The sequence below is a fragment of the Abrus precatorius genome, unplaced genomic scaffold (assembly GCF_003935025.1).
Source record: "Abrus precatorius isolate BTA unplaced genomic scaffold, Abrus_2018 Scaffold7, whole genome shotgun sequence".
NCBI classification, from domain to species: Eukaryota; Viridiplantae; Streptophyta; class Magnoliopsida; order Fabales; family Fabaceae; genus Abrus; species Abrus precatorius.
This window is the reverse complement of record NW_020874417.1, coordinates 35,803,170-35,827,080: the sequence shown is the minus strand read 5'-3', so window position 1 is coordinate 35,827,080 and position 23,911 is coordinate 35,803,170. Positions and strand designations below refer to the sequence as shown.

At 32.7% G+C, this 23,911-nt stretch overlaps 3 protein-coding genes across 9 annotated transcripts; all 3 read right to left on the bottom strand.

Annotated features, from left to right (window-relative positions):
* Positions 1–4,890: 4,890 nt before the first annotated feature.
* On the bottom strand, positions 4,891–10,111 carry LOC113871132 (glycine-rich RNA-binding protein RZ1C). 6 transcript variants are annotated; one of them, XM_027507938.1, is made up of 5 exons: positions 9,982–10,111; positions 9,726–9,866; positions 6,999–9,217; positions 5,663–6,153; positions 4,945–5,420 (listed from the first exon to the last, which is right to left on the bottom strand). In XM_027507938.1, exons 3-5 carry the CDS (start codon positions 7,137–7,139, stop codon positions 5,174–5,176), a joined length of 879 nt encoding a protein of 292 aa, XP_027363739.1. In that variant the 5' UTR covers positions 7,140–9,217; positions 9,726–9,866; positions 9,982–10,111; the 3' UTR covers positions 4,945–5,173. The 6 variants fall into 6 exon arrangements, with proteins under 6 accessions (XP_027363740.1, XP_027363742.1, XP_027363741.1 ...); XM_027507939.1 differs by lacking the exon at positions 6,999–9,217 and having other exon boundaries at positions 4,891–5,420; XM_027507941.1 differs by lacking the exon at positions 6,999–9,217 and having other exon boundaries at positions 4,891–5,420; positions 9,726–9,863; positions 9,984–10,111.
* A 2,194-nt stretch (positions 10,112–12,305) lies between these two features.
* On the bottom strand, positions 12,306–16,590 carry LOC113870735 (uncharacterized protein ycf45). Its single transcript, XM_027507176.1, has 9 exons — positions 16,001–16,590; positions 15,701–15,915; positions 15,248–15,398; positions 14,949–15,140; positions 14,613–14,775; positions 14,261–14,505; positions 13,892–14,068; positions 13,652–13,813; positions 12,306–12,825 (listed from the first exon to the last, which is right to left on the bottom strand). The coding sequence occupies exons 1-9, from the start codon at positions 16,418–16,420 to the stop codon at positions 12,544–12,546; spliced, it is 2,007 nt and encodes a 668-aa protein (XP_027362977.1). The 5' UTR covers positions 16,421–16,590; the 3' UTR covers positions 12,306–12,543.
* LOC113870736 (GDT1-like protein 4) lies at positions 12,306–21,852 on the bottom strand. 2 transcript variants are annotated; one of them, XM_027507178.1, is made up of 19 exons: positions 21,620–21,852; positions 21,425–21,493; positions 20,911–20,970; positions 20,721–20,768; positions 20,435–20,523; positions 20,297–20,333; positions 20,165–20,212; positions 19,375–19,443; positions 19,242–19,286; positions 19,096–19,157; positions 18,764–18,836; positions 18,320–18,405; positions 15,248–15,398; positions 14,949–15,140; positions 14,613–14,775; positions 14,261–14,505; positions 13,892–14,068; positions 13,652–13,813; positions 12,306–12,825 (listed from the first exon to the last, which is right to left on the bottom strand). In XM_027507178.1, the coding sequence occupies exons 1-12, from the start codon at positions 21,635–21,637 to the stop codon at positions 18,334–18,336; spliced, it is 690 nt and encodes a 229-aa protein (XP_027362979.1). In that variant the 5' UTR covers positions 21,638–21,852; the 3' UTR covers positions 12,306–12,825; positions 13,652–13,813; positions 13,892–14,068; positions 14,261–14,505; positions 14,613–14,775; positions 14,949–15,140; positions 15,248–15,398; positions 18,320–18,333. The 2 variants fall into 2 exon arrangements, with proteins under 2 accessions (XP_027362979.1, XP_027362978.1); XM_027507177.1 differs by lacking the exons at positions 12,306–12,825; positions 13,652–13,813; positions 13,892–14,068; ... (2 more) ...; positions 14,949–15,140; positions 15,248–15,398 and having other exon boundaries at positions 17,401–18,836.
* Between the last annotated feature and the right edge of the window lie 2,059 nt (positions 21,853–23,911).

Here is a 23,911-nt window from a genome sequence, read left to right as displayed (position 1 = left end):
ATTAAATAAATATAAATAAAGTAAGAAATGTTTTTAAAATTAAAAATAATAAAGAAGATGATGATAGAATCCTATCTACTGTGATATCTTATAAAAGGTCTAAACAATGGGGGCGCTGTAGCTTGGAGTGCGGCTGACAGAGAGGCATACACATGCAGCACTTAACAAAGCCTCCTAACACCGAATCCAACACTAATCATAAATAATGCTAAAATGTCTTTGGCAATATCAATTTTTCTTCCCTGTGCGTGTAAACTTGCCAAGGTGTTCAGTGCACGCATATCTTTCGATAAAGGCTTGGAAGAATAAAAGAAAAAAAAATTGGAAGACTACTAATTTTTTATTTAAATTATTTATTATAAATCTATAATTTTAATGTAATAATTAATTTTCACTAAAAAATCATTATTTTTGAATAAATATTAAAAGTTGAAGTTAACATAACTATTTTAAAAAATTTGAACATCTAAAGGCATCTCAATTTCAAAGTGTGATGCATTATTTACATATATGGGTTAAAATGGCAGAGGTTGAAAATCCTTTACTCATATATAATATCTATATAACAACACATAGATCAACTCTTGCTATTCAAAATGATTCTATAACAAGATTATCTCTGATAAAAGAAACGTGATAAAAAATATATATAACAACTAATCGAATAGGTTAAATAAATTGGAACTTTATTTAATTTAGATACTCAGTCACACAATTATAAAAACGGATTAATTGAATAATTTTTTTTAAACACAAGTATAAGAATACCCTCTCCAAACTATGCCTATTAATTATACCATCCCTGACTCTTGTTCTCTGATCCAATCAAATTAATAGAAGTTCACATGCAAATACCAAATTAAGCTGTCGCAAGTTATAGATATGTTGAAGCCGTTTAATTTGAAGAGCTACGAGCTCTTTTAAAAATATTAAACAACCTTAAACCAAATTTTGCATTGAATGTTCAATGAAATGTATGTTCCCTCTAGAAGCACTAGAAAAAGCAACATAACATAATGGTATTTGGTAACGTGGAAAAGTCAGTAATAGAAAAAGCCTTTGTTTTATGTGTTGCAGATAGGTAAGTTGTTAAGCGATTGAAAACTCAAAACTGGTTTTTTGGTTTGATAAATGTTGTAAATACAGTTCCGTTCATCAATGTCATCACATCACAACCAAAAAGAACTAACGATTAAGCATTAAATTGATATAACATATATGTATTAAGTTAATTTAGCATTTCATTGAATTCGATCGTTAGTAATATAAAATAAGATTTTTGCATGTTTTTAAAAATGTATATTTTATTTTGTAGAAAAAGATATATTAATAGAAACAACTATAACGTCTAACATTTTCTCTTGTTTGTATTTGGCATTTTCTTTAGAGCATGCTTAGTTAAAAATACGTGAAACATTTTGAAAAATAAGAGAAAACGTTAAATTCACTGTTGATTATTAGTTTTGTTGAAAGCATATAAAATGGTATTATAATTGTATAAGTATCAACAGTTTGATTGTGATTAGTATTGATAAGATCTCACAAGTCAATGGCACCACTTCCCCGGCATCAAAGTATTACTTAATTTTTCTCTGCTTGAAATTGTTTAAAGGAAGAAAAAAAAGTGAGATAAGAGAATATTCAAAGGTATTGAAGAATCATTAAGGGGACCACAACATGACTTTTGAAGTTGAATTGCCCAATTAATACACTCACTTGGTCACGTATTGTTGTGTTCGCACTTCAAAATCAAAATCACCATATGAAAGCTGAAACTGTGTGAACATTATCTGTGAAATATTAAAATCCAAAGCTTGCATAATTTGAAGGGTCGGTCCACGCAAGTTGAATATTACTTGCAATATAATAATATAATTGGATTCAAACTTTCATTACAAATAAAACTCATATGAAAACAACGTATATGCACTTGTAACAATTTGCTATATATCTATTATGTCGATTGGCGATTACGGCTAAGAATATCCTTTCCAAACTCATCTTTGAAAAGTATCTGAATAATGATGAACATGTGAATTAGAAAAAACAAGTTTATAAAAGTGTGTACATGTTTTTTTTTTCAACAATAACTGTGATTTGAAATATTATTAGCACAATTGAGCGATCACAGTCCAAGCAATTTTAATTATTCATCCAACTTGGCGTATGGTTGACTTTTTTAACTTCTCACTTTATCAAATCTAACAAACCTTGACTAGCTGAGTCTTTTCCTGTTTTGACCAAGATGTTTTATATATATAAGCCCAGATAAGAGAAATTTTTATATTTTCATCTTAAATTTTACAGGAAATTAAATAAAAAAAGCTTATTATAAGTTGTTTTTAAATTATAAAATAAATTTTAGTATTTTTATGTTAATGTTTTTAATAAATTTACTCAAACTAGGCTATAGCATAACAAAAAATTGTTACCTTGCGAGGTTTTTAAGTAAGATATATATTTAGTTCTTTTTTGGACACTATTATGTTTTATTAATGTTATTATGAATTTTTTTAATAAATTTGAAAAATATTAGTTATAACATTTTTAATTTTTTTAAAAATATTGTAACTATTTTTTAAATGCTTAGTTATGATAAAGTTTGATTTGCATATATTGAGTAAAAATAATTGATTGCAAAATAAATACAAAAGGTGGAGTAATATATATTGGTAGGGAATGGGGTATTGCTTACAGTGGAAATAATGAGTCAACTCAGAGATATTTATTCAACAAAGGCAGGCAAGTGGATGGTCAAACAATGCATTGGATATACTCTCTCTCGCTTTTCTATGTTCCCAAGCATCGCCTAATTAATATATGATAGCAGTAGTTTCTCAGTCGTTATGTTAATTTATATATATATATCATAAATATTTTTAATAAAATTTAATTATAAAATCAACAATAAGTAATTAATAATAATAAAATTTTATTAAAATTTTAATTATAATAATTATATATTTTTTATAAATTTTTTTATTTATGAATGCTGGACTGAGTTTAACAAAATTATATTTGAGTTGAATAAAATTTTCAGTAAATATATTTTAATTTAATCATAATTTTGAGTTTAAATTTTAATATAACTATATTAAATATTTAAAATTAAAATTAAATATTTATAAACATTTTTATAAAAACTTATATATTTATTATATTAAAATTATAAAATATAATACATATTTTTAAATAAAAATTTATTATTATCAGACTGTTATATATTTTTTATTTTTTTGAAGTAATGGATAAGGAATTTGCCATGTGTGGACAAACCGTCAAACTATGGAAATTGATTTTTATTTAGTAGCGTTACAAACTAAGTTTAGTTAGTTTTTTATTTTTATTTTTATTTTTATCTCTCTCTCTCACGATGGCTGTTTATATTTTGTTTTTTATTTGCGTGATATGATGGGATGACTAAATTTAACAATACAGGAATACGACAACGCATTATATAATTATATATAATTTAATATAATAATATTTAAATATTTTTTTATCAAAATAAATTTATTAACTTAACTGATAATTATAAATTTTTCATAAAAAATTAAGTTCATAAAATTTATAAAATTTAAAAATTAATTATATTTTATCTATTAAATTTATTTTAATGTAAAATATAATATTTAAAATGTTGATAAAAAATATTAAATCATATATTTGTAAATATGTAAATTATATCAATTTTGTATACTAAATCATAATAATAGGAAAAGAAAAAAAAAACTCTTCTAGATGGAATCCAAAGTCCATTTGGAGGGTCCACTTGACTAATGAGAGTGTGCATTTGTTGGCTCACAAGTGGGTTTGTCTTAAAGTGGCTTTATTTTTTTATAAAAAAAATGTATTCTCAAAATAAGGAACGCGGCAAAAATAACTCCGTAGGGAATATATTTTTATTTAACCCTATTTTGAGAATTCTTTTTTATTTACCCTATTTTGAAAAAAAAAGAAAGAAAAAAAGAAGCCTCTCAGAGTCAACTTTCTAGTAGATGTTGGAAAATTCCAAATGAGATGGAGAAGTGCAGTTTACACAGCTCACATTGGAGAAGTAAGCATGATTTATGTCTCACTCTCAGTTATTATAGTAGGAGTAAAAACATAACAACATATACTATAAGTTATAAGCTTGAACCCTATTTTTGAATAACATATAAAAGAAAACTCTATAAACTAGTGAGTGATAAGAAAAACTCATTTATCAATTTTTTTTATCAGGGTGACACAAAAACAAATTAAATAAACTATAATTTGACTATAATAATTTGTCAATATGTAGGATAGAATGTTAGATCGACAAACTTTTCATTCAACCATTTTCCTACCTGAAATCAACCACACATTGGTAGTCTGGAATTAAGTCTGATATTACTGCAACGTAACATCAATGTAGTGACCCCCTTCAACCTGAACCAAAAAAAAGCACCCTTTAAAAACATCTTATAATATTTAATTGGACCAAAGAGCTAATTTTATTAACTTGAATATATTAACTTTTGAAGCTTAACTTCAGATGTTATAATTTTTTTTTTTTAAACTTCGTCAAATTTTATTCCTAAACTTTTAAATCAATTTAGCTTTATCGCAATCTTTCTTTAATTTATCCAAATCTAAAAGATGGTATTATATTTATGAAAGTGCATAAATGACGGCAGACTATAGTTCAGATTAAATACTTTCATGTTGAAAATAAAACTATTAACCTACTATATTTCAATCAAATTTGAACATGAATGAATTGTTGTTTACAAAATTGACGAATGATGAATTACACCCCTAAACAGTTCAAGTTTTAACAATTCTACATATTTGAATTAGGAAATTTGACTTGCACAGTTGGTTGTGCATTTATGCACTGAAATTTGCCAGAGAAATGAGTGTACTGAGATAACTCAACCGTAAGTTTCACCACAAATTTTTAGAACACAGCGGAACAATGTAAATCATGCTTGCTAGCATTTGAAAGAGAAGTTGGTCAAAGCGTCAAGCAAACGAGGGGGAAGAACTCAACAGTGATTCGCACGATCTGAATAAATAAACAAACTATCAAATCCATAATCTAAGAAAGTACAATCTAACAGTTGTCTGAAACTTGGAAGTCCTACAAACAAGAACTAATGTCCCTAATGTTGCTTCTGCATTTGGATTTCCCATTCAAAAACACCAATCAGTAGCGGTCAAATGATGATGGACGACCACCCCTACTAGGGCGGTCATAGGGACCAGGCCTACCCCTATAGTTCCTTCCTTCTTCTCGGGCTGGCATTCCACTTCCATACCTATCAGCACCTCCTCGTGGACCGCCACCGCCATACCGGTCGTAGCCTCTTTCCTTGCCATAACCATTCTGTGGGTAATGATCCGAGCCACTGCCATATCGATCACTTGCAAATCGATCTCCACCAGTTGCATACCTACAGAGTTTTCAGTTGAGCAATAAATATAGTAGCAAATAAATAGATAGGACCCATTGAGAAAACAATAAAGGGACTACTCCATTTTATTAATGAAGAATGGATATATGCCACACTTAAAGGCAAACCAGACAAGTGACCAGAAAAATCTTATGCAATTGCAGCTGTTGTGATTGCCACATTATCAATTAAATGAAATAAGAAAAAATTTGGTTTTAATAACAGCCATAAATCAAGTATACCTGTCACTAGTATAGCGATCACGGCTGCCATATTTGTAGTCACAGTTATCAAAACGATCCCGATCACCATACCGTCCGCTGTCATAACGATCATCAATATAACGATCACGTTCACCACTAAGGCGATCACCAGCACCTCCAAACCTAGGGCGTGAAGAAAAGGAACTACCACCCCGACCACGACCACCACCACCACCTGCCAAAGGACAATCTCGGGCCCAATGCCCTGGACGCCCACATTTGAAGCAGTCATCCTGCCCTATCCTATCTCCAGCACCATAGCTTCCCCTACCACCTGATGAGTAGCCACCTCTGTAACCTTGGTCTAAATCATCACCCCCCATCTTGGGCTGTGCCTTATTAACTGAGATGATGCGATCCCCAATTTCCCGCCCATGCATTTCCTTGATTGCGTCCTCCATTCCCCTACGGTCTGCAAATGTAATAAACCCAAATCCACGTGGACGGCCTGTATCTCTTTCCATCATGATCTACAGGAAGAACCACTTGAGAACCTCATGCTGAGTAACAGCAATTCACACAACTAATGCTAACAATATATTTAATGGTATTTATGAGGACAAACACATGCTTTCCTGATGCGGATGACCACTGCATAACCATTATTGTAAGACTTGCAAGAAAAGATATTAGTTGAGCACAACATACAAAACATATTTAGTAGGAATGGACAGTTAGCTAATCCAGTACAAGTAAAATAAGAAAACCTATATTACTGGAGTTAGTAGAAGAAAGTACAGCACATAAGAAGCTACTCTCATTATAATTATCTAGAAAACCAGTAAAATAGAACCACATCATACAAACAAGAGGAGGATACAAAGGAAAAACAAGCTAGGTCAAACAAAAATGGCCCTGTATCCAAATTGCTTACCCTAATTGGAGGCCTGAAAGAAACTGTTGTAGCTAATGATTGCTTGTAAACAATCCAATAGTATCAATTTATAAGATTTCTATTACAAAAGCTGGAAACAAGTTGACTGCAATACTGATCAACCAATTTCTAATAAACATTCAAGGGCATCATCCATTTTTAACGTTGCCTGCTATACATCCTTTTTAATATTGAGTTTCTACAAAGGTGTAAACAACCTGTCACCCACACTCCAAATTGCGGTGATTAATAAAATGATGATTAAATAAACAAACTCAAAAAATTTGAAATGGGCATTCAGCATAGAGCAAAGTATTATATATACAAAAATGGAAACATATAATTTACAGAAGTCGTGCATTGCATATTAGTTTTTGTATTTTATTTACTAGATGCAAACAATATTTTACTAAAAAGCAAACTTATAACCAGATGACTTACTTCTCTGTTACAATGATAAATCACCAGAATGGTTTTCATATAGCTAAGCCATTCAGAGGAATCCCAAGCCAATATTAGACAACAAATATCTCTCACAACAATTACTTCCACAATCTGAGCTTGAATTTCAGCATGTTCCATACTGGTTCAGGACTTCCTGATTGACCTTTTAAACAATCTAATCCTCCAAACATAATCTTAGCATCTCACTTATTAAAAAAAAGCACTGTATTATATTGGGCATTATTTTCAGACCCAGAAGAACTAACATAACAATATGTAGCCACAAATGAATGGTATATCATGAAAATCCAACTGTTGCTTTCACTTCAGCAGTGACCAGATCATTTTGTTGCAACTCCAATTCTACCATGAGTATCACATTGGATATGTCCTCAAAACAAAACTCTGGCAGCAAATAATTTCCATAATTCTGAAAGACACCATGCAAGACATAGGCATGTTATTGACAGTATTCCTTATGGAGATCATGCTTTCACTTCATAAGCAATTCAGCTACCTTCTGTGCTTTATTCCCCTCACCGGATGCAAAAATAATCAATTTTATGCAGGAATAATACCGAGCAACATGGGAGTCGAATGCACAATATTGACTACACTGCAATTATATGCCTATCACCCTAGGTAATTTTGCTGCCTCTTAACTGACTCATCCAACACACCAGCATTTTAGTAGAAAGTCATTCTTATGAAGATATGAATTCTTTATCTAAGAGTACACTGACAAAAGCAGAACCGTTCAAAACCAAAGAAAACCTCTCCAACCAATAAACTCTATACCAATGTGGAAAACAATGACTAAATTAAAGGCATTCATTCAACCTTCAATACTGTTAGCTATAATAGACAGATCAATTGGTGAGAGATACAGTATCTCATCATGAAGACAGGAACCCACTATCTGAGCAGAGCAGCAATTGTCTATGAAGCTAATGCTTAAGACTTGAAAATTTTTGAGCTCTGCAGCACTGAAGTACTCACAGGATCTGTAATGATGCAGAACTTGGTGTTGGAAGCATAGAGTCGTATCTTACTCACGCAGTTTGGATTCTTACAAGTACATGTTACAATGGCCATGACATCGACCAGACACAAAACAATGTCCAAAGTCCAAACAACTGACCTTTACATTGCTCGGAGAAAACTATCAAAAACTGCCAAAGGTGCAGCAAAATTGGATTGTGCAACTAAAGCAAACATGCAAAACTTCTTCAACTCACTTAACACTTTAACTGATCTACTGAGCACCACACAATCACAGCCACTGAAATGGTCCTATCTATATCTGAAAGGAACAGCATATTAGTTAGTGAGGGAATTCTCATTTCCATATAAAGACAGAGTACACTATTTTCTTCCTCAGAAACTGCATTACGTATAATGTATCTGAACTTTTCCAAATTTCAGGACCACTAGAAATGCCACCTTTACCACATGTATGGTCAGTTCATAATATGGCACGTCCATTGTCCATGCCTCTACATCTAAAGAAACAGGTATAAGCAATGTTCATAACATATCAATATATGAAGGGACAAAAGATTTGAAAAGGCATCATGTGAGATAGCAGTCTTAATGTCCTTTTTCTAACTTCGTACAATTATGTCAGACAATAATTTATCTAGAGCCAGAAGCAAAAGAAGGAATGTCCAGCATAAGAAGCTTCTCATATATCTCAATAGTAACTTTCACCATTGGGTAATAGATTTACTACTATAACAGGAAGAAAGCCAATATACATAACAAGGCATGGTTTCTTATGTATCTATACTTTGGACGGGGGAAATTTCCTTCACCCAAAGGAATTATGTGTAACTCAGTCAAACAAGTGCCATATACTTCTCATTTCATTAACCACAAAATCAGGGCATAGATCCGTTAAACAGGTATGAAAAAAAAGGTACTCGAAAATGCACTCCATGGTATTAACTGTTGTCCAGTTGCCAGCGCAATCATACAGCTGAATACTAATGAATCATAAGCACAGCAAAGACAAGAAATCTCTCTGCCAAATAGCAGATAAGTCAGACTGATATTTTCTTAATTAATTTCCTTGCACCAAAATCCACATATCCAAGTCATGCTAATCTCCATCTTGAGCTCTATAGTTACCACAAGCTATCATTTTATCAGAAAATTGAAAATGAGCTTCAGTCAAGCAGAAATCACTCTGGTAAAAGATCTTTTAAAAATTCCATCTACAGCATTTCAAAGATCACAAGATTTACAACCGGCATTCCAGAAAGACAAGGAAAACAGAAGAAAATAATTAGTAGACAACCCTATCATAAAATAATCTTCAACCAGAAAACAAATGATAAAAAAAAAGAAAAAAAGATGCGTTTCCGGAGAAGTAAGCTGAGCCAAAACTAAGACTACTACCTCCCCTATCCTCAACTACAAGTAGACCTCAACAGCACGGAAAAGGGGCTATAACAATAGAAATCACTCCAAAACAACAAAAAATGTTTTCGTGGTTGTTTTTTAAAATAAGCAATTAGGTTCAATGAAAACGTCAAAGAGGAAATATTCCCTTCCGCTTTTAATTCTAATTCTAAAAATAATAATACATTGCTGCAAATCTAACATTACCAAGGCCATTAAAAAAAACACTTTTCACACTAAATTACCATTTTTTTTCAAAATGTGTTGCATTATTCTGTGAAATGGAAAAAGTGTGAAGAGGTTGGAAGAGAAAGGTGGTACCTGGCATTCAAGAATTTTGCCGTAACGGCCAAAGGCATGCTCGAGCTGACGCTCCGTAACGTCCCAGGACAACCCTCCCACAAATATTCGATTCTCTTCCTTTGCAGCCATCACTCACTCTCAATCTCGCTCAATCCCAAGCTATCGAAATCCAAATGCCAACAATTGCAAAATCAATTAATCAATAGAACAGAGAAACAAATCTTCTCGAAGTTGAATTTTAGGATACTAACGAAAGAGTAGTTGTGGAAATTACTCGGAAATTTTAGGGTTTTGAAGGAAACCCTCGAAGTTGAAGGTTCGTGGAGTATTGAAGAACAACGCTTCCAACTGCACCTAAAAAAAATCTCCTCGGTTTTAAGTTTTAACTCGTGAGCGGTGCCTTTTTTTTTTTTTTTTTTTGGGCTTAATTGTACTTCTTATATCTTTTAATGAAATTTGAATTTATGACTTTAAAATTACAATTTCATGTAAATTATTAAAATTTCTTAGCCAAATTCTAGTATTTGTGGCTGTGTAAATGATATAAATACTATATAGTATGACTTTAATAAATTAGCTCTTATAAAAGTTATTTAAATTTTTTTAAAAGAAAGGTCACAGAAAGAAGATGTGCTTGAAAATGCATGGTCGTTTATGATATTTATAAAATGCAGTAAAGAAAGAACGGCTAATAATATTTTTTTGACACATTATCTATTTGTTATTAAAATTTATAAGATTATGAATAAAATTTATTAAATTAGGAATAGAATTCACATAGTTTTATATATTTTTTAAAGAATTATCAATAAATAAAAATGTTTTAAGAAGAGTCTTTTATTGATATATTTTATGTTGTAATAAAAATTTCCAGTTAATCAAATTTCATTTTCTTTGTTAATAATTTTGAAAATTCTTATTTGGTACAAGCGAAATGAGAATCTATTTATCTATATCGTTAAAGTTAGTTTTTTGGTCTAAATTTGTTAAAGTTAAACTAAAAGTGTTGCATAACATTTTTTATTCTTTAAAATTATTTTAATTCATTATTTTATTTATTTTTATTTTAATATTTTTTAAGTAAGTTATAAATTTTTTTTATTAAATATACACTTAACGAAAATAAAAAAAATATTATTAGAAATATAATATAAATAAATTACAGTATAATAATAAAATATGAAATATTTTATAAATTTATATATATTGCACAAAAACCAAATCCAGTTGAGAAAAAATATGTTATATCTACAACTCCATGAATTTCAGGCTCTTTTTTTTATATATATGGAAAATAAATAAATAAATATTAAAATATGGTATTTTACAAAAGAAATACAAAAATATAAATTTTTTCCAAAATTATTATGACGATTTTTTGGTACTTTAAAATTTTTTATTATTTTCTAAAAATTATTACTAGTATTTTTTATTTTTAAATTTTTTATTATCTTTAAAAAATATTATCATCCACGAGTTCTGACTTTTTATAATTTTTAACATTTTTGTGAAAAATTGTAACGGACAATTTTTGAAATTTTATAATTTTTTATAATCTCTTTAACTTCATATTTTTCATAATATTTGAAAAAACATTCATATATGATTTTTAAATTTCATATATAAAAAATATTCCTGAATTTCACCGCTTCCCCTTTTTCTTTTTGTCAACTTAAACGACGAATAAGTTTTATCTTGTAAGTTATTGGTGTTCGTAGCAGCAAGCGGCGCCGCTTGGTTTTTTGTTAGTACTGAAATGTTAGGTTTGCAAGGCTCTACTCGCCTTGAATTTGGGGTAGAGTTGTCTTCTCTTTACTTGGGATTTCTTGTCCAGCGTTTTGAAAGAACTCCCTAATTAGGTAAAATCGTTGATTTTGATTTTAAAGACCTTTTTACTACTTCATCGTATTTTAAAGCTATTTTTAGTCATTAAAAATATTTCCGAACCTTTTATAAAGGCACATGGTGATAACAAATAGTAAGGATTGTTGAAGCCCAAATTGGAACGCAAACTCCATAGAAATCTATATCTGGTTAAGATGTTTACCATGATAGTATGAACATTTGGTGAAAGACAATCTAGGTTCACCAACAAATTCCATGTTTGTTAAGTAACAAAATTGCTGTCGAAATCTCCAGTGAACAAAAGATTAAAAACTCTGTTGGTGAGGCGAGTTGACAAGAGGTTTGGCAGTTTTCAAAGAGTTTTTTTTTTTTTTTTTAATATCTAAGGGCATCCTGGAAAAAATTTGCATAATTTTGTCCAACTCCAAATTCATGTATATATGTCTCTTTTTTCTGATATGCGATAATTGCTTGTAGTTGCTTATACAAGCAACTTTCTTTCTAATGCAACCCTTTTTTTGCATTAAAAACTTTAAAACAACGATTTACTATGCAATGGTTGCTTATCTTTTGGAAATATATTTTGAACAACTTTTAAAGTTATCCTTTTTATTTTTCAGTGTACTTTTGGGTTAAGTATATGCAAAAATAAAAAGTAAGATAAAGATAATTTTAGAGGACATGTTTTTTAACTGATTTTATAAGACAACATGAGTACTAATATATGTACACCGTTTTAAATTTGTCACGCTTAAAATCATTGCATTGTCTGTTGATGAATTTGTTTATATATAATGGAGATACAAGGACTAGGTACAGGAATGGGTAGCTTGGCGGAGGATCAAACTTCCGTCAAAAATGTCACCACACCCCAATTGAGCTACAAGCTCTTTGACATTAAATAAATTATTTACACCACTTGCATGACTGTACATGTTTCATGTACAAACCAGTGAAGTGAAAATATGTTAGAATCGGAGAATAATTTTAATCATTCGGGCAAAATAGGAAGCCTGGTAACAGTGGTACCATTGCCGCCATCATCAGTAGTTTTCTTGCGGGCAACAGAACTAGATTTAGAGGGTTTTTTGGGATTCAGCCTCAAGGGAAGAATCTGCAACCTGGGGTTTTGTTCGGTACCTGAATTTTCAGCAGCCAACTGATAACTTTGCACAAGTTCAAGCTGCCGAGCAATAATTTCAGAACGTCTAGGAAGAAGTTCCACAGGCTCTCCACCAGGAATCACTATGTACTCTATTGCAAGCCGGACCTCCTGCCAGACACGTACAAGAAATTTTTAGAATAATGTTAAAATTAAATATATTAGATATAATACTCAAGGTTTTCTTTAAGTCAAACACATTTGTTTAATATATGAGGGCGAGCGAGGGTTCCACCAAATTGTTTAATACACGGTTTCACTCTTGCAAGTGGAGAGGCTATTTCCAAGATTCAAATCGTGACCTTCAAGAAGGCAGACAACCTTACTGTTATGCCAATGTTTGCTAACAGACCCTTAAATAATTAGATGTATAATGGGGGATAGATCAAAAAGGAAAAGCAGTTTGGACCAAGGGTAAAAGGAGAATTCGGAGAGGGGGTGAGTGGGGATATGTGTGGGAAGAGTAGATAGCGAAGAGGTAGGCAATTATTCAACGAGTATTTGGAGAATTTTTATGGTCTCTTATCTTTTATTTTCTATTTGGTGGAATTCTAGATGCCCATCTCTACTCTAAGGAGCTAGTCTCAATATTTTCTTCTTAAATTCGGGATCCTATCACTTGCCCTCAATACCAATGAATGTAATAAATCACAGCAAAGGCCTTTCAAGCATAAAATCAGATAGAAAAATCACTGCAGTGCAGGTAAACATGAAATAGAGAAACAAGTAACAGAGAATATCATAGATAACCTCTAGGAGGGCACCTATCTATTTCCCATTTGAAGGAACTAATTTAATATAGCCAAGCGTGTAAAGAAGAAAAAGTCATCTTTCGGAAGTCATGAACAGCTAGTACACTGCATGTTTTAATTCCATAACAGGATGGAACTTCAAGAGGAGAAATCAGATACCAATTAAATATATGTTCATGGCATACCTCCAACGCATCAATCTCTTCCAGAGACGGCTTTCGTTTCGGTTCATCATCCTCAATTTCAATATCCAGAGAGTCGTTTAATGGCTTCTTTGGTGTAGAGTCAATGGAGTCTAGCCCAAGGATCATACGCACTGCCTTGACCATTTGCGCCATGGTATTGGACTGAAAGAAACAAAAAATCATTGTAAGACGCAAGGAGACTACATTGAAGGAATGGCTAAACGGGGAACATCAGGGCACCTTGATGACAAAAACAGGCAAGCGGTGGAATTTGGCCACACCACGGATCCACGGGTTTTGACGTATCTCAGAACTGGTTGCTAGAATTGCATCAGCAGTTCCAATGTCATCGGTCAAATCTATTACATCTTCCAGACCCATTACTTTTGCCACTTGTAGTAGATCAGCTTCAAGAATCTAAACTCATTCAACAAGAAAACAGTGCCCGATTAATGGGTAAAAAACAATAAAAGTTTTGGGCAATTTATTCTTTCAAGTACGAAATTCAATTTCGTGCAACAAGGAAAATGAGACAACTATTGAAGCTCCTGAATCCTGATAACATGCCCATCATTCAATACCTAGCACGTGCAACGTCAAACAATTTACCTTGTAAGTATAAACTTGCATTGGTGAACTCCTCTTGATCACAGATTCACTAGTACTCCACTTCTTCGACCAAGTACGAGGATGGTCTTTATCAACCTTACCAGGTTCTATGTCAGAGCCCATGATATTATTATTGTTAGTTAAATCAGATGGTTCTTCATGATCTTTTTCAGGCACTGGAGCATATTTGACCAAATCACTGGCATAATCATCCCATTGTCGGATTTCAAATAATGGAGGTTTACCTGTAATGAAGGAGATTTTCTAATTAAACTCCAATCTAGACAACTATGCAAATACTATTTCAATCTGATATTAATTGAAATACTCCATTATAGAATGCTAGTTATACCTGCCAAAATGGCATCCACAGTTGCATCTAATCTATGATGAACACGGCATTCAGTTTTAGATATCATCTCAACAGCGGATGTAAATGTAGGAGGTCCTTTCCTTTCAAGAATTGTCTTCTGCACTTTCCTTTTCCTGGCTTCCTCATCCCCAAGGGTTACGCTCTATTAAAGAAATGTTCAAAAAATATTCACTAATATGGGCAAGCACTATGCTCATGCATTTGTAGATGGTTCTGAAATTTTGAATCAATTCACTCTTTGAAAGAAGAGGATAAAGTATTTATTTTAATCACATAAATAAAAGTGAAAGGAAAATAAAAAGAGCAACTCTGCACCTCTATGCCACCAACAAGAATCTGAAGATAGGGATTTTTTATTATGTTTTCAATGGATGTTCCATGTGCCGTTCCAACCAATTGAACTCCTCTTTGAGCAATGGTACTGGCTGCCAATGCTTCAAGCTCAGTTCCAATTTCATCAATTATAATGGTTTCAGGCATATGATTTTCAACTGCTTCAATCATAACCTGCACAAATTAACAAAAACGGTGTGACAGAAGATTGCAAAGTATCGAAGCTTTTTCCATAGAAATGAAGTAATCAACTAAGCCAAACAACAGAGATAAGTACGAACATGATGCTGCATGTTTACGTTTGGAACTTGCATCCGCCTTGCCCTGCCTATGCCTTCATGAGGAACATCTCCATCACCTCCAATTTCATTGGACGTATCCACTATCACAACACGCTTCCTGAACTCATCTGCCAGCATCCTAGCAATCTCTCTGCACAAACACAGCTTCCTCAATCTTCAGACACGCAAATCAAGTAAAAGGCAGCTGAAAAAACAACGGCTAAAGATGTCTAAATAAACTTTAGTTGGCCAATAATAATCAACCTATTTAGCCATTCACAGAACTTAAAAAGCCCCCTTTTTTGTGTGTCTACACTTAACAAATACATAAATTAAAACTAAAAGTAAATAAAAGAAAAAATACAGATTTCTACGGGCATTAGCAAGACAAACCACCTTCATGAACAATCAGAGAGCACAACTGCAATGCATTCAGCTACCGAAAATGTTTACCTAATCAGAGTAGTTTTACCCACTCCAGGAGGTCCAATAACCAATATAGAACCTCCATCCTCAACCAAATCACGTATGATTTCAGCACTGCCACTCACGGCTCTACCCACTCGACAAGTAAGCCCAATGATTTGCATTTTACGATTCCGAATCGCACTTATCCGATGCAAAGACCTATCAATACCCGATCGGTTATCATCAGAAAACTCACCAACCTAAAACAACCACCGATTCATCAACACATCAGTAATCTCATCACCACCAAACTAAACAAACATGATGAAAACAAACTCCAAATACCTTGGAAATGGCGTGGCGTAAATCTTCGTGCTTAATTGGTTGTTCGGAGATGATCCAGTCACCGGAAGGGAACCTGGCGAGAGGTTTTCTACCTAAATCCATGACGACCTCTATGAGGCCTCCAATTTCGCGATGGCGATACAATTCCCTTCGCATCTTGAGAGGGAGCAATTCCAGAAAGAGGTTGAGCTCCGTTGCAGCTTCGGGGCGGGAAGTGGACGGCGAAGAGGCATTTCCGGAATGGAAGCGATCGGAGGGACGGCGAATCGCGGGCGAGACGGAACATCGAATTGGGTTGGTTCGAGAGCGACGGAGAGAGGATATGAAATGAGAGTTTTTGAGGTAAGCGAGAGTTGAGGAGGGAACGTGGTGGTAGTGAAGATCTATGAGAACCACGTGGGACGAGTTAAGCGCTCTCATTCTCTTTCTTTTCTTCCGTTTTTCTGTTATGTGTGTTGTTATTATTGTCGAAAGATAAATAAGAGAAGAGAGAGAAAATAGAAGATTCTGAGGTATCTTCTGTTATGTGGGATTTTACATTCGAGGGAGAGGCCACAACCATTTTGAGGTATCTTCTGGTTTGGTTTGGTGAGAGGCTCCTCCCCACCACACAATACATGTTGGGTTTCCGTTCACGCACCTTCTCCCAAATCTTCTTTTCCAAAGACTTTTCTTTTTCTTTATCTTCGTTTAGCTCCAATCGCATTCATTCAACTCAATTTCTATCATCATTCTTTTTAATTTTCGTAATTCATTTTAATTAGGTGACCAACAAGGTTATTTAATTCTTACGTTTGGTTTGCTATTTATGTCATCTCTTTTTATTGTCTTATTTTAAAATTAGCTGCGAGAATATAATTTTTCTTTAAGCCATCGTTTCTAGTGTGTATGCATAATCCTGAAAAAATCATCTTTATGTTAAAGAAAAGCCTAACTTTTAAAAAAAATATACACATATTTCAAATACTATGTGACATCATACCAAGCAAAATTTACCCAAAATTAGATATATTCCCAAGCCTATTCATCATTGTTTTGAAAATATTTTTTTAACTCTTAAAATAGAAAAAAAAAAAAAAACTCTTTAAAACAGAAACTTGAATGAAGCGCGCCTTAAATTTAAAAGTATGACACTGATCCTATCAGCATTGGTTGCAACCAAATCAACCAAAATATCAGGTCGTGATAAGCGTTATTCGAACCAAGTTCATCCTCCTTTGCGTATTAACTTGAGAGGGCTTGCTTTTGTCCATTAAGTGCATTTTTAAAAACTCCATAAAATCACATTTTAACCTGAAAACTATAATTTATTATGTTAAAATAAATTCACACTTTCTACATAAAGATGACTCGAATTAAGTGTCCTGAGACATCCAAAAAGCTGGATTTGGCTTCTTTAGGGGGAAAAAAACACTTTATTGACGAATACTAATATAAAAGAATCACTGTCACAAACTTTATGCTGACCAGCTAGAATTTCCATTTTAGTATTTTAGGCGGGGTAAACCAAGGCTTGTACTGTTGTACAAAGGAAATCGACACTAAGTAGTTCCAAACTAAAGATCAGATTCGTTAGGGACACGAACGAAACTTCTTGTGAATCTCACTTTGCAAGAAGAGATTGTTGTACATTCTTTAGTGCACCCGAATTGGGTACACAGTACGTTGTAACATGGCATTTAATGGCTCCTATCAATCTCACTTTTAACTTTTATACACCAATGAAGAAAAGGCTTTTCATCCACTCTACACAAGCAAGGACAGAAAGGTCACCCCAAGAGCATTGATTCAACAGTGTAAACATTGATGATGCATACAAGCTGAAGAGGGTATACAAGCAAGCTTGGTTTTCCTCTCCTACCCACCTTCCTTCCTATCCTTCTTGTTTTATTACTTCCTCCAAGATGCAGGGATTCTCGCAGTTACCAAGTTAGACAGCTTCCCAGGGCACATCAATAAAGCAACCTTGGAAACTAAAAAGGTTTTTTTATAACTGGTCCTTTATATTCCTCCAGCAAATAAAACATTGGAAATTTAAGCATGGATTAAACAGATGGAGGGAGGAAAATAATAAGCGATTAAGTGTAGGCATGTATTTAAAAAGAACAATCCACTCAAACTAACTTTATATATTGAATTTGGCTCAGGTTCTACAATGCTAACTTTATTTTGAACCATAAAAGGGTAAAAGAATTAAATCTTTGACCCAGGGTGGATGGAAAAGGCATGAAGCTGAGCTCTTTGGGCAGCCAACCTCAACCATAATAACATATTTGTCAAACAAATGTTGTGAACAGTGCAGTGAGAATAATCACTAACCAATAGCACAACCCTCATGATTCGAAAGGAGCAAGGAACGACTGAATTCCAAAAACAATGAAAAGAATTCCACCTGAGAGAGCAACCTGCAAAGCATTGAGTGCAACATTTAGATAATACACACGCTAAGCTTAATTGCATACCAGTAATATAATCCCAAAAAGTGTTCTACTAACTCATGATTGTAATGTAATTTTTGTTCACATATATGCATCCTCTTCATCATTCTAACACCTTTTAACATTAATTATTATATACTATGTTTTCATTAACTCCCACTGTTGCCGGTGGTCTGAAACTAATTTTGAAATTATTTAAACTTAATGCATGAGAACATTTTAAGATATGGAAATTTGAATTTGAAAAAATGTTAACAAAATGCCAAAGGGGGAAAAACAGATGAACAAGAAGCAGTGAAAATAAAAAAGGAATAGAAATTGTTACGATTTTTTCAGATATCTGAGAAGCTAAACTCTTCCCTCCAACAACAGCAGCAGAAGTACACAATGCTTGTCCCCTGTGAAAAGCAATTAAGAATTACACTCCTTTCCTCCTAAACTGCAGGACCCTAGGCATGTGACACATCCTACATATTTATGCCTCCAGACAGACACTGCACATTTGCAAGGTACATACACATGTATGCACAATTACAGCAAAAATAAATACTGAAATAACATATGCCATCATGTTCAACCAAAGGAAAAACAGTCAAAGCTCAAAGGAAATAGGTTGACACCAAAATAGAGAAAGAAAAATTAACAATCAAAACTTACAGAATCCCTCCCAGAACCACACCAAATGGGTTCTCATCTGCAGCCAAACCAATGGTAGCCAGCTGAAACAGAAAAAAAGCTTTGATTAGTAATTATAATTAGTGAAGTAATGAAGCAGATTCATGGAGCTTTTGCAGTATGCTCACCTGGCTCTTGTCACCCCATTCACCAAAAAAAGTGATAGAAAATGCCTGCAGAAAAGAGATGATAAAGGAGATCAAATTTAACTTAGTTCAGTGTTCATTCAAATACTTTATTGAGATGCTATTAATTTATTACCTGTAAAAAGATAGGAGAAAATAACTGAGATAAATATGACCGTTTATACTTTTTTGTGGCATCATCACCCTGTGAAATGAGACACATGAAGTATATACAGTGTTAGGAAACAAATCTAGAGTCTGAGCATTCTGTTTTATTACAATATCATAATCAATTAGTTACTGGAAATAAGTTGCAAAATTCTCATTCCAGTTCTCAAATCCGGAGTCACACAATTCTAAATTTTGCTATTAAAGCTTTGCCTACAAGATATTAAGTGCCTTATTCAATGTTTGAATATTCATAGAGCAATTTATTTGCAATCTAGTTATTAAGAAACTCTCTGTCTTCTGTTGTAGTAGTTGTAAGAATATTTACTACAAGGATCTCTTAACCACTTGTAATCATACAGAGTAAACCAAAAATCTTATATTAAAAAAACATGTACAGGGGCATGTGGAAGAACTTATTTGAGTTTATGAAAATAGTATATAACCTTCTAATAAGCTCTTCTTATTTCAATAAGTTTCACGGAAAAGCATATCAAAACAAACTCTTTTTAGCTTAGTTTAATAAGTTTCATAGTCAAACTTATGAATAAGTTATCATTGATTAAGAGCTTATAACATAGGTGCTTAATCATCATATGCTTACCCACAAGTGTCCATAAATATAATGACCATGGATGGTCTTAAAACCTGAGTCCCTGACTTGAACCTCAATGCATGCTCAAATCAAGAGTATTATGACATGGGGATAGACAGAAGATGAAGACAACAAAAGAGGTATTAGACAAGTATTGTTTTACCTTTTTGCTATCTTTTGTAGCTCCATTTTTACCCTTCCAATCTTTATCCTAATCACAACACAAGGGTGCTGTCAAGAAGAAAATAAAAGTTTTGACCTAAATTAAGAAATAAAATAGATGCGGAAAACCAACCAATTTAGCTTCAACTTCAGCCAATTCTTCTGTATCCCTGTCCATCGAAGAAAATCATTAAGCACGAGTACAAAAGTCTCTGTTCAGAAGGGATTGGAAAGGATTAGCAAGTTGATGTGAGCAATAGATAATAATCACCCTTCTTCAAATATTGCGTCTTTCAATGACCAAAGTCCAAACCCCAAGAATAACAATGTTGTAATGTGATGAGTCCATTTTCGAGATATCTACAGAATTACATGAAGTTCACTAAGGTAAAAAATCAAGTAAAAAAAAGAAAGAGTAATATAGCCAAACAAAAGTTAGACAACAAATACATGTAACATATTGATTAATGGTATGATAGCACGTCTTACGGATCAAAGAGAAAAAAACAAATAATGATGAGAATTGTGAAGTTATACAAGCAACACAGAATGCTGACCAGATTTGGAGCAGCCCAGCCAACAAGGGCAGAAAGAATGGTCATCACCTAGAATTTTCAAAATTTACCAGGAGCTATGAGACTCAAAAATTGGACATAAAAAATTAACTACATCATATAAAGAGCAAATAGTCATGTCTTTAAAATAAGTATAATGAAGCAAAAATGGAGGAAAAAGAAAGATTCTTACAATCAAAGCCGATAGGCAACCTGCCAAGACAAGACGTCTGGGGTGTCGCATGGCCAGTATCTTGAAACAAGCATCATAACATCAAACAGTCAGAATTTTCGATTTCTACTCTCAAGACCACAAAGAAAATTATTAAGGTCCTTTCTTTTTAGTCAAGAACTATGCAATGAAGAATAAATAACACTAAACACGTCTCCAATCAGGAAACGCAACAAAATACAGATTTCCAAATTCTCAATAAAATGCATTAAAATAAAATAACTTCAACTACTAGTGTAGTTCCATGGTCAAATTTCAACCAATAGACAAACATACAAAAAATTATTTAAGAGAAAAACAAAGAAACAAACAAGGCTATATCTCAGACAGTTTCAGTGCAGAACATCACTCTAATCGCTCAGACACGCTGGCCCACATAACCCGACCCATTAATATGGAGCACCCAATAACACGATCTATAAACGAATTCGACAGATAAAGAACGGAAATATTTTTTTAAAAAAATTGCACTAACCGCAGCTGCAAAAAAAGTTTTGTCACCGATCTCAGAGAGAATGGTCATGGCCAGTGACTTAGTGAAACCCTAATAAAAAAAAAAAAGAAAACAAAAAAACAAAAGGATTGACGTCAACACAAAAGAAGCAAATCCAATAACAGAAAAGTAAAAAGGGAAATCTCTTATTGGATTGAAAGTTGAAAGCGGAAGAACCTGAACGATTGAGCTCATATTGGCTGAACCCAGAAAAAGGACAAAGAGAGGGGGAGAGAGAGAGAGAGAGAGAGAGCTAAAAGGTGTGTGCGTCTTCGTTCAAGTGAGAGTCATCGACGAACATTGGAGGGTAGACATATACTCAGACTGAGACTGCGCGTGTGAGCGCGTGGATTCTTTTTCCTTAAAAAAATTAATATTTTATTCAGAGCATGGGATTCAATTCCCTCCCTCGGAATCAGGATAAATAGAAGCATCACAAAAATGAAAGATGCTTGTCCTTTTATAATTGCCTTTATTTTACTTTCTTCCATTTTGTTTAAGATTTCGTTTGTGTTTCTAATTTTAAGCGAAAGATATTATTTAATTCATTAAAACATAATTTCTAAAATGTTATCAAAATTATAAAAAAAATAAATCTGTTACCCTTGCTTTTAACAATACTTTTTTTATGGCCGCTTTTAAGTTTTAACTACCCTTTTAACTTTATAAGTATAATAAATTAATAAAGTAACTTTTACATTTAACAGTGTTGTGCTACCAACAAAATATTGGATAATATTCACCTGAAACTTTACATACTTTGATTGATTCCTCGTGGGTGGAGGGGTGCGGAGTAGTAGTTTTCAAGCTGTCAGAATCAGATTAACCCAAAAAAAACGCTCTCAGTTTGAATAATAAAACAGTTTATGGAAGCTGGCTGTGTTAACCATTTTGATAGCTTCTTCCTTTTTTATATTAATAATAATTGTAAAGTTTGACAATAACTAGTACATGCAAACAACTTATAGCTTTAATAATTATTATTATATTTGAAAAATCAGTGCCATTAAATCGATTCACAAAGATGGACTTACGATGATGTAATTGGATAATCTTAAGTTAAATCGTGAAGCAAACAACCTTATGCATACGACCATTTGTGACCTTTGAGTGAAAGAGAGGCATAGCTTTTAGAAATTAATATTCCCAACTTTGTTTGTCTCTGCCGAGAAAGTCAGAGCTTGCATAGATGATTATGTGAAATTATAATTAATTTCAAGTATTAGTTGGATAAAATACGTTTCTGATTAATAAAAGTATGATTTTTTTTAACACGTGCAAATGTTTATAAAAAGTTGTAGTATTTAATAATGTTAATGCATTAAATTGTATTGAATGTTTATAACTTTTAATAAAAAAATTTCAAGACTGAATAACTATAGATAAGACAACAATCTTACTATTAGTTAATAGCCTAATAGGTTTCTCTTAATTATTTATTAATAACTCGTTTTGGTTAACTCTTTAATAAGTACTTGTAAACAATTTACTACTAGATTATACAAGTTTGTCTTTTTCTTTTTTTGTTTATATTTCTTTTTGGGTTAACGTTGTTGATCTTTTTGGGCCATGTTTCTGTTGGGTAATCAATTGGATAACTTCAAACAATCCAAGAAACAAAAGTCAAAAGTACTAGTGGGCCAACATTTTGTTTTCCAAACAAATCAAAACCAAACCCAAGCAGCCCCTCCAACAAAAGTAGTTAAAATAAGAGTATGAAGATGATCCACCCAGGAAGTTGCTCTGAGGTGTAGACACAAAACCCATAAACCTAGTTCTAATAAAAAGGGACTCAACCCCACTATATCTAATGACAACAAAAATACCCTCTTTCTCTTGGTCGTAAATATGCAACATGCCAACATAGTGAGGTGCTTGTGTTGGTCCCACTCTCCTAATTATTTGGTTTTACACAAATCCGAACAACAGCACTTTAAACACTTGCTAAGAGTTTGAAAATAAAATTAAAGTATTTTAAACTTTTAATATTGTTCTATAAAACTCTTCACTATTATACACATGCATGTAAATTTGCAATAGCTACGTGATGTGTTGATCTTCCAACCCGTTTCCACCAACATAATGATTCAATAACCTTCCAGTTATAGAAAGACACTTGACAAATTTAGAGGCAATTGAGGTGAGAAAGTCATAGATTGTTTAGCGGTGTTTGTGATACGGCTTTGATACTGTGTTATAAATTATTAAAAAAATCATCCAATTTACACCATTTTGAATTAAATCAGATCAGATAAACTTTAAAACTTTATTTAAAATATTTTAAACTAAATTATAATGTAATTTTATGACTGTATCATGTGATATTTGTCTTAGATATCATCAATTGAATCTTCGAATATGTGCTGGAGAGAAAAGCACAACTTATTATACATTTAAATGCAAACTCCTGTCCTAAACAGGACAATTTGTTTCTTCTTAAGAACTTTCTCACTCTATAAATCAAGACAG

Excerpts from the sequence above, each read along its gene's own strand:
- LOC113870735 (XM_027507176.1), bottom strand. The coding sequence starts at position 16,420 with ATGAGAGCGCTTAACTCGTCCCACGTGGTTCTCATAGATCTTCACTAC. Across the intron at positions 15,399-15,700 it reads GGTAAAACTACTCTGATTAG|AGAGATTGCTAGGATGCTGG; the intron begins GTAAACATTTTC and ends GTGTTTGTGCAG. Across the intron at positions 14,776-14,948 it reads TTCTTGTTGGTGGCATAGAG|AGCGTAACCCTTGGGGATGA; the intron begins GTGCAGAGTTGC and ends TTTCTTTAATAG.
- LOC113871132 (XM_027507938.1), bottom strand. The coding sequence starts at position 7,139 with ATGGAACATGCTGAAATTCAAGCTCAGATTGTGGAAGTAATTGTTGTG. Across the intron at positions 6,154-6,998 it reads TTTATCATTGTAACAGAGAA|ATCATGATGGAAAGAGATAC; the intron begins GTAAGTCATCTG and ends TTCTTCCTGTAG. Across the intron at positions 5,421-5,662 it reads GATCGCTATACTAGTGACAG|GTATGCAACTGGTGGAGATC; the intron begins GTATACTTGATT and ends AAAACTCTGTAG.
- LOC113870736 (XM_027507177.1), bottom strand. Across the intron at positions 19,287-19,374 it reads TTTCTCCTATCTTTTTACAG|GCATTTTCTATCACTTTTTT; the intron begins GTAATAAATTAA and ends TCTTTTCTGCAG. Across the intron at positions 18,837-19,095 it reads GTGGTTCTGGGAGGGATTCT|GGGACAAGCATTGTGTACTT; the intron begins GTAAGTTTTGAT and ends TGCTTTTCACAG.